This window comes from Hydra viridissima, unplaced genomic scaffold (genome assembly GCF_058129835.1).
Source record: "Hydra viridissima isolate aposymbiotic clone 2 unplaced genomic scaffold, HvirCarnegie_v1 scaffold_2, whole genome shotgun sequence".
Taxonomy (NCBI): Eukaryota; Metazoa; Cnidaria; class Hydrozoa; order Anthoathecata; family Hydridae; genus Hydra; species Hydra viridissima.
The window spans coordinates 7,926-16,744 of NW_028324301.1; the positions used below are offsets into that span (position 1 = coordinate 7,926).

General features: G+C 34.9%; 1 protein-coding gene across 1 annotated transcript; it reads left to right on the top strand.

Annotated features, from left to right (window-relative positions):
* Nucleotides 1–1,094: 1,094 nt before the first annotated feature.
* LOC149891408 (uncharacterized) lies at nucleotides 1,095–5,015 on the top strand. Its single transcript, XM_090079648.1, has 4 exons — nucleotides 1,095–3,885; nucleotides 4,119–4,184; nucleotides 4,444–4,500; nucleotides 4,663–5,015. The coding sequence occupies exons 1-4, from the start codon at nucleotides 1,095–1,097 to the stop codon at nucleotides 4,980–4,982; spliced, it is 3,234 nt and encodes a 1,077-aa protein (XP_089935774.1). The 3' UTR covers nucleotides 4,983–5,015.
* The last annotated feature ends 3,804 nt before the right edge of the window (nucleotides 5,016–8,819 follow it).

The window sequence follows — 8,819 nt, forward strand, 5'->3', positions numbered from 1 at the left end:
TGATGCTGTTGTTGTTATTTTACTTGCAATGATAGCTGTTACTGTTCAGCCACTTTGCTTGTTTTGTTTGTTTGTTTGTTTGTTTGTTTGTTTGTTTGTTTGTTTGTTTTTTTATATATCCTCTGAGTTAGTGATGCTGTTGCTGATGCTGTTGTTGTTATTATGCTTTCAATGAGAGCTGTTACTGTTCACCCACTTTGTTTGTTTATAGTCTGTTTTATTTTATCAACACTCTCTGAGTCAGTGATGCTGATGCTGATGCTGTTGTTGTTATTATGCTTGCAGTGAGAGTTGTTACTGTTCACCCACTTTGCTTGTTTATTATCTATTTTATTTTGTCAACACTCTCTGAGTCAGTGATGCTGATGCTGTTGTTGTTATTATGCTTGCAATGAGAGTTGTTACTGTTCACCCAATTTGCTTGTTTTGTTTTTTTGTTTTATTTTTTTTTTTTTTTGTTTGTTTTTGTTTTGCTTGTTTTTTTTTTATCAATACCCTCTGAGTCAGTGATGCTGTTGCTGTTGTTGTTGTTGTTGTTGTTATACATGCAATGATTGTTGTTACGGTTCAGCCACATTGCTTGTTTTTTTAATCTGTTTTGTTTTGTCAACACTCTCTGAGTCAGTGATGCTGATGCTGTTGTTATTATGCTTGCAATGAGAGTTGTTACTGTTGTAGTTATGTCTGTCATTTGTCCTTGTTAGCAAGTTCTATTTGCCCTCCCTTGCCTTTTTTCAACACAGTTTCTTTCTTTGAGTCATATGGTTGCGAGATCCTCTCAAACTCCATCTCTTTATTTATTTGTTTCTTTTTTTTTTTTTTTTTTCTCATTCTCCTTCTCATAATAGCAATCACTGCTGCCACCATGCATGTAATGCTAGTTGCTCTCATTCTTTTTCATTTGCTAGTGGAAACTTTGTTTCTTCTTGTTGCTCTCTTTTCTTTCTTTTTTCTCTTTTGCAGAGGATTCGAAAAAACACAGCTCTTCCCTGCAGTTGTAAACATTCCAGGATTGGATGCAGGCAGAAGAAAAACACTCTCACTAACTGTTTTCTTTTTTTTTAGCATAAACCGTTGCGAACAAACACCTGAACATGTCTTCTTCACAAGAAAACAACACTGTTGTTGCCCCTTCTCCGAACTCTAAAGCGAAAAAAAAGAAAAGAAGGCAGTCACAAGAACAGAGAGACTTAAAGCTCAAAAACAAAGTCAGGGCCGCATTAGTTGCAGCGTGTGGCTCCGTAAACAGGGTTGTACCTTTCTATGGTACCAAGAAGAGGTACGCTGTTAGCTGTCCGATGCCTTTGTGCAAACATTCCTCCACAAGCATTAAAAGACACTTGACTAAAAAAGATCATTCTTGGACTTTGGATGAAGCTTCCATCTTTTACTCTGCAATGGTCAGGAAGTTTCAGCATGCTCGTCTCGAACGCAAGTCCGGCTGTCCAAAACCTTACCCCTGTTTGCAATGTTGGAAGTATTACGACCGACTGGACATACACTTTAAAGAGACTCATTTCTACGATTCCAAGACGATCAAACAAAAGATTGCAGAGGCAAAGCGATACGACAACGACAAGCTCTATGTCCCTCAATTTATTCGACCTGCCTTCTTTGGTATTAAGCCAGTAGCTGAACAAGCGTCTGCATCAGGCTCTGCATCCTCTGCTCCTGGGCCTTCCTCCTCTTTTTCTTCTCCGGTTCTTTCCTCTGATCCTCTTTTAAGCTTGCCCTCATCAGTTGCTGGTTCGTCCGAGGCTCCTTCTGCAAACCACTGCACCTCTGTAGAAAACAAAGAGCTGAAAACCGAATCTGTCCTAGACTCTGATTTTAATTCCTTAAAGCACTTGGTTTCCAACTCCTCCGTCTTGACAGAAGATAAGAGACTCTTGTTTCAGCTGGACAAAGATGCTTTTCACTTTTATTACCAGTCAGCAGATGAGCTCTTTAGAGATTTTGAAAAGTGGCTTGTGGTAGCCAACAACAACACTTTGTCACAAGCAAAGATCTACAAAAATGCAGTTGTTGAAATATTGACATGTTGTGACAGCACGCTGACGCTGCACCCGAATGCTCTCACCAATTCCAACGTTTTGGAGGATAGATACTTTTCCATGCACTTTAAAAACATTCAGCTCAATTCCAAGCTGAGTGAACTTGACCAAACAAAAGCCATGTCTTGTCACACGTTGTACAACCGCCTCGTCTACCTTTGTCTCCTGTTTCGTTTCAGTGAAGCCAGGAATGTCTATTTCGGACTTTCTCATGAGGCCATCCGACGTTTGCGCTGCAAGGTGGAGGAGTTACAAAAAGTGCTGAGGCCCTTTCGTTCTTTGAGGAGGAGCCTTGTGAAAAGCAAAAAATGCATCAACATCATCAATGTCAGTTTGCTGACCGAATATGGCAAGTCTGCATACGTAAGAGAGTTAGTGGAATCGATTAGAAAGCCCTCTCTTATACCGACTAGAGACAATGCTGTGTCTCTACGAAACCATCTTCTGCTCTCTGTCACTGTAATTAACAGTTTAAGAAAATCTAACATTGCTCTTTTAAACATTAGAGACTACATGGCTGCTGAGAAGAGTGAGTGTGGATATTGCATTGTGCAAGAGCGCTACAAAACAGCATACAAGTACGGAGCCAAAAACATTCTAGTGCCGAACGACTTGAAAGTGTTGATCGATATTTATTTGCTGAGATACAGAGACCTTCTTGTCAACGACTCTCACTACATGGCTGCAGACACCAAGACTGTTTTGGAGTTGAGCGACTGCTACAGGCCCCTTTTTCCATCGATGAGACCCAACAAAGACGAATGTGTGACACTCGGTGCAACTAGAGTGCCTGTTTACCAGATGGGTTCCTCTGCTATCTCCTCTTGCCTGACGTCCTGCTTCAGAAAAAGCCAAGTAAACATTCCCATGAAGCGTCTTACTCCCACTTGCATTCGCGGTTCGATAGCCACTTACTTTGCCAACAACAGCAAAGAAGATCGCGAGCGGTTCGCTACACTCTACATGAAGCACAGCAGGAACACAATGGATAGCTTTTATGTGTCCCAGTGGAACGCTGCAGAGGAGTTGCGCTTTGCCCTGGGCATCGGACAGTCCTTCGGAGTCATAGAGTCTTTGACTGTTGAAAAGTCTGAGAGACCACCAAAGAAGGAGAAGGATGTGATGGACTGGCTCCAAACTAATGCAGAGGAGTACGGTTTTCATGAGGTTGAGGACATCTTTGAGGAAGATTTAGACTCCGGTTCTGACTCTGAAGAATGTGCTGCTACTTTCAGCTGTACCACAGTGGTTCCGTTTGCTCCAGCTGTAGAAAACAAAGTTCCTTTAGAGGATAGCAACGACCATGCTGTAGATTTCTTGTGTGAACCTACCTCAACTCCTGTTTCGTCTGTTCCATCTGAACAAACAATCGCTGGTCCAGTTCTTGAACTATCCCCTGCTCTTGCACAACTAGTTCCTAACGAACAAGCTGTTTGTATGGATGTAGATCAGACTCTAGCTGTTCCTGTTGGCACAGCTTGTTCTCCTCTTGCATTAACATTATTTCCTGATGAACCGGATTTTATTGAACACCATGCAAAACTTTCTCCAGTTTACTTTAATGAGCAAGTGGTTGCCAAACCTGTTTCTGCTTCTCCTTCTCAGCAAGTCGCTTTCTGTCCTTCAAAAGAGGTCTTTTCTGTTCCTCTGACTCCTAGCCTTGTTGCTTTTCAGCAAACATTGGCCAAACCCAGTTTGTTTCTTTCATCTGATCCAGTTTCAGCTGTTCCAGTCCAACAGGCTGGTACTGTTCTTGCAAAGCAGCTCTCACCTTATGCTGTTCAATCTGTTGGTAGCCTATTTAGCCAAAGTCTTGCCTCTACATCCAGAGGTAAATTCTTTTTGATTTTTGATTTTTGATTTTTATGCAAATCTCAACACGCTTTCAAAAAATGAAAATGCCCAAATCAACTCCTTGCCCTATTTTTATTGTTAAAGCTGTAAAAAAAACAAAACAAACCAAAAAAACAACACAGAAGTGTGTATGTATTTGTTGCAGGACTAATTCTGTGATTGCTTAAATGTTTATACAAGTGAATGATACTAAAACTGATTATGTTTTAGAAGTAAAAGATCCAAGAAGAAAAAAAATCAAGTTGGAAATGCCATCTTTCACTCAAGAACTCATCGGTAATGTAAAACCTAATTTATACAAAGATATATAAACACAAACCTCTTCTTGCACAATTTCAGATGGTTAACTGTTAACAAAAACTAGCCATCATTGCTAAGTGCACTTTTAGAAAGTTGTGTCTACCCGATTTCTAATGATGAAGTTAGAAACATCACCGTTAGAAATCATGCACAGCTTGTTATCATCTCTAACACTTAGAAACTGTTGATGGTTTTTATGAATTAGAAAAATGAACATGATTTTATTTTATTTCAGGATCAACTCAGCCAAGAACAAAGGAAAACAAAGCAGAAGTTAGCCAATGCCATTTAGGTAATCTTTCAAAAACCAGTTATTGCTATCAGTGCAAACAATAAGGTCAACAAAAAAAAAATAAATAAAAAAAAAAACAGAATAAATCTTGTCTTACTTCAGAACCAAATGAATATTTGATTTAATCACTTTGTGTTATGACTTGAGTTTGTAAAATTTTAGATGAAATAGTTAAAAAGCTGAATGCTTGCCCTGGCCACAACGAATGGTTCAACACCAGAAGTTTTCCACGATGTGCAGCTTTGGTGTTGGCATACATCTTGCAAGACGTGTTTACAGATGTAAGCTCAAGTTGCTCGTACAAAGATTACCTTGGCATCTTGGCAAATCATAGCAGTGACAAGCTCATTCATGTCTTGCAAAAGTACTCCTACCAAAGCCATATTAAAGACAAAATTAAAAACATGAAGCTAAAAATTCAAAAAGAGGGTAGTTTAGAAAAGTTTGTTCAATATGGCAATATCGTGAAACCATTTATGTAGTTTAGATAAGTTTGTTCAGTTTGGCAATAAAGATGGGCCTTTTGTGTAGTTTGTATTATCTATGCTTTTGCAAATATTTTTATCTGTTTCGCTAAAGACATAATAAACAAGAAGTTCTGTTAAACTGTTCTCACATTTCTTATTTAAAGATAGTTCAAACTTTTTTTTATCTTTAAAAAAAAAAAAAAAGAAGTCGTTTTGTTATTCTGTGAAAACTTTTAATAGAGTTGCATTTAGAATTACTTCTGATGTTTTTAAGAGTTTGTTAAAAAGCAAAATAATATTTCCTGTGATGTTAAACTGCATAAGTGAAATTTAAAAAAGGAAAACTGCTCCAACCATTTTTCGGAAAAAGAAATCAAAAAGTTCCTTATTTTAAAAGATCTAGACATCCATTTCTTCTTCAGCAAAATAGCGAGGCTTTTTTATGAACTCTTACTCTCTATTTTTTCATATATTTACACAAAGGATTTTATTTAGTTCAATGTAAACATACATAGAAGTATATTATGTTTTTTTTTGTTTTTTTTTGTTTTTATGCAGTCTAACTTTTGTTTCACTTCTATTTTATTTTACGTTTATCTTGTATTTTATCATGCCTTATTGGTTTATGCGTTTTGTGATGTCAAGCTGCGTAAGCTAAACTTAAAAGGGGAAAACTACGCTAACTTTTCTTTGAAAAAATATTCAAGAAGTACCTTAAACGAAAGAGAAAGCACACGAATCTTGCCATCCAATTCTTCTTCTGCAAAGTAGCGAGGCTTTTTATGTACTTTTGCTCTCTAATTTATCTCTATTTACGCAAAGGGTTTTATTTCAATGTAAACACGTATAAAAGAATACTTTGTTAAAAATAATGTTAAAGGAGTTGCGTAAAAAAAAACGTCTGAATAAAGTTTCTTTACAAAAAAAACAACTAAGAAACAAGCGCGCCTAAGAAAAACCAGATCGCGATTCACTAAGTCAAAAAACGAAAGAAACAAAGTTTAAAAGGTCTTTCTAGACAACAAATTCTATTTTTGGCAATGCAGTTTTTGTATTTATGCAACCTAACTTTTGTTTGACTTCTATTTTATTTTACGTTTACCTTGTATTTTATCTTGCCTTTTTGTGTTTTGTGATGTCAAGCTACATAATCTAAACTTAAAAGAATGAAACTAGGCTAACTTTTCCAATAGAATATTATGTTGTTGGTTTTGTATGCAGCCTAACTTTAGTTTCATCTATATTTTATTTTGCGTTTATCTTATATTTTATCTTGCCTTTTTGAGTTTTGTATTTTGTGATGTCAAGCTACATAATTTAAACTTAAAAGAAGAAAACTAGGCTAACTTTTCTTTGAAAAATTGTTCAAAAACTACCTTACACCGATAGAGATAGCTCACGAATTTAAAAAGTTGCATCTATTCATCTTCTTCTTCAGCAAAGTAAAGCTTTTTATGCACTTTTACTCTCTAACTTACCTATATTTGCGTAAAGGATTTTATTTAATTCAATTTAAACATAACTAGTAGAATATTATGTTGTTGGTTTTGTATGCAGCCTAACTTTAGTTTCATCTATATTTTATTTTGCGTTTATCTTATATTTTATCTTGTCTTTTTGAGTTTTATATTTTGTGATGTCAAGCTACATAAGCTAAACTTTAAAGAGGAAATTTACGCTAACCTGTCTTTGAAAAACTATTCAAAAACTACCTTTAACAAAGTAGCGAGGCTTTTTATGCGCTTTTACTCTCTAACATACCTATTTTTGCGCAAAGGATTTTATTTAATTCAATTTAAACATGCCTAGTAGATTATTATGTTGTTGGTTTTTTATGCAGCCTAACTTTAGCTACATCTATTTTTCATTTTACGTTTGTCTTATATTTTATTTTATCTTTTTGTGTTCTGTGATGTCAAGCTACATAAGCTAATGTTAAAAGAGGAAAGCTGCGCTAACCTTTCTTTGAAAAACTATTCGAAATCTATTTTTGAGATAATCTAGATTTAAAAGAGGAACACTACGCTAATTTTGCTTTGAAAAAACTCTCGAAAACTAACTTATTCGATAGAGATAGCACACAAATTTAAAAAATTTTATCTACTCATCCACTTCTTCTACAGCAAAGTACTGAGGCTTTTTATGCACTTTTATTCTCTAACATACCTATATTTGCGCAAAGGATTTTATTTAACTCAATGTAAACATACATAGAAGAGTATTGTTACGCGTTTGTTTTATGCAGCCTAACTTTAGTTTCATCTATACATTATATTGCGTTTACCTTATATTTTATCTTGCCTTTGTTAGTTTTGTGTTTTGTTATGTCAAGCTTCATAATCTAATCTTAAAAGGGGAAAACTGCGCTAACTTTTCTTTGAAAAAGTACTCAAAAAGGACCTAAATCGATATAGATAGCTCACAATTTTAAAAAGTTGCATATAGTCATCTTCTTCTTCAGCAAAGTATCGAGGCTTTTTATGGACTTTTACTCTCTTATTTACCCAAATTTGCGCAAAGGACATTATTTAATTCAACTTAAACATGCCTAGTAGATTATTATGTTGTTGGTTTTTTATGCAGTCTAAACTTTGTTACATCTATATTTTACGATTAACTTATATTTTATCTTGCCTTTTTGAGCTTTGTGTTCTGTGATGTCAAGCTACATAGTCTAAACATAAAAGAGGAAAACTACGCTAAACTTGCTTTGAAAAACTATTCAAAAACTACCTTTAACAAAGTAGCGAGGCTTTTCATGCACTTTTACTCTCTAACATACCTACATTTGCGCAAAGGATTTTATTTAATTCAATTTAAACATGCCTAGTAGATTATTATGTTGTTGGTTTTTTATGCAGCCTAACTTTAGTTTCATCTATATTATGTTTTAGGTTTATCATATATTTTATCTTTTCTTTTTGAGTTTTGAGTTTTTTGATGCCAAGCAACTTAAGCTAAACTTAAAAGTGGAATGCTACGCTAACCTTTCTTTGAAAATCTATTCATAAACTACCCCAGACAAAAGCTAGATTTAAAAGAGGAAAACTACACTATTTTTACTTTGAAAAAACTTTCGAAAACTACCTTAATCGATAGAGATAGCACACGATTTTAAAAAATTGCATATAGTCATCCACTTCTTCTGCAGCAAAGTAGCGAGGCTCTTTATGCACTTTTTCTCACTAGTTTGCTTATATTTACGCAAAGGAATTCATTTAATTCAATCCAAGCATATATAGAAGATTATTATGCTACGATTTTTTTTTTCTTTTATGCAGCCTAACATTTATTTCACCTACATTTTATTTTACGATTAACTTTTATATTACCGTTCCTTTTAGTGTTTTGTGTTTTGTGATGTCAAGCTACATAAGCCAAACTTTAAAGAGGAAAACTACGCTAAGCTTTCTTTGAAAAACTATTCAAAAACTACCTTAAACAAAGTAGCGAGGCTTTTTATGCGCTTTTACTCTCTAACATACCTATATTTGCGCATAGGGTTTTATTAGATTCTAGTAGATTATTACGTTGTTGTTTTTTTATGCAGTCTAACTTTAGCTTCATCTATATTTTATTTTACGTTTATCTTATATTTTATTTTGTCTTTTTGAGTTTTGTGTTTTGTGATGTCAAGCTACATAAGCTAAACTTAAAAGAGGAAAGCTACGCTAACCTTTCTTTGAAAAGTTGTTCAAAAACTACCTTAGACATAATCTAGATTTAAAAGAGGAAGACTACGCTATTTTTGCTTTGAAAAAACTTTCGAAAACTACCTTAATCGATAGAGATAGCACAGGATTTTAAAAAGTTGTATCTAGTCATCCACTTCTTTCACAGCAAAGTAGCGAG

Excerpts from the sequence above, each read along its gene's own strand:
- LOC149891408 (XM_090079648.1), top strand. The coding sequence starts at position 1,095 with ATGTCTTCTTCACAAGAAAACAACACTGTTGTTGCCCCTTCTCCGAAC. Across the intron at positions 3,886-4,118 it reads TCTTGCCTCTACATCCAGAG|AAGTAAAAGATCCAAGAAGA; the intron begins GTAAATTCTTTT and ends ATTATGTTTTAG. Across the intron at positions 4,501-4,662 it reads AGTTAGCCAATGCCATTTAG|ATGAAATAGTTAAAAAGCTG; the intron begins GTAATCTTTCAA and ends GTAAAATTTTAG.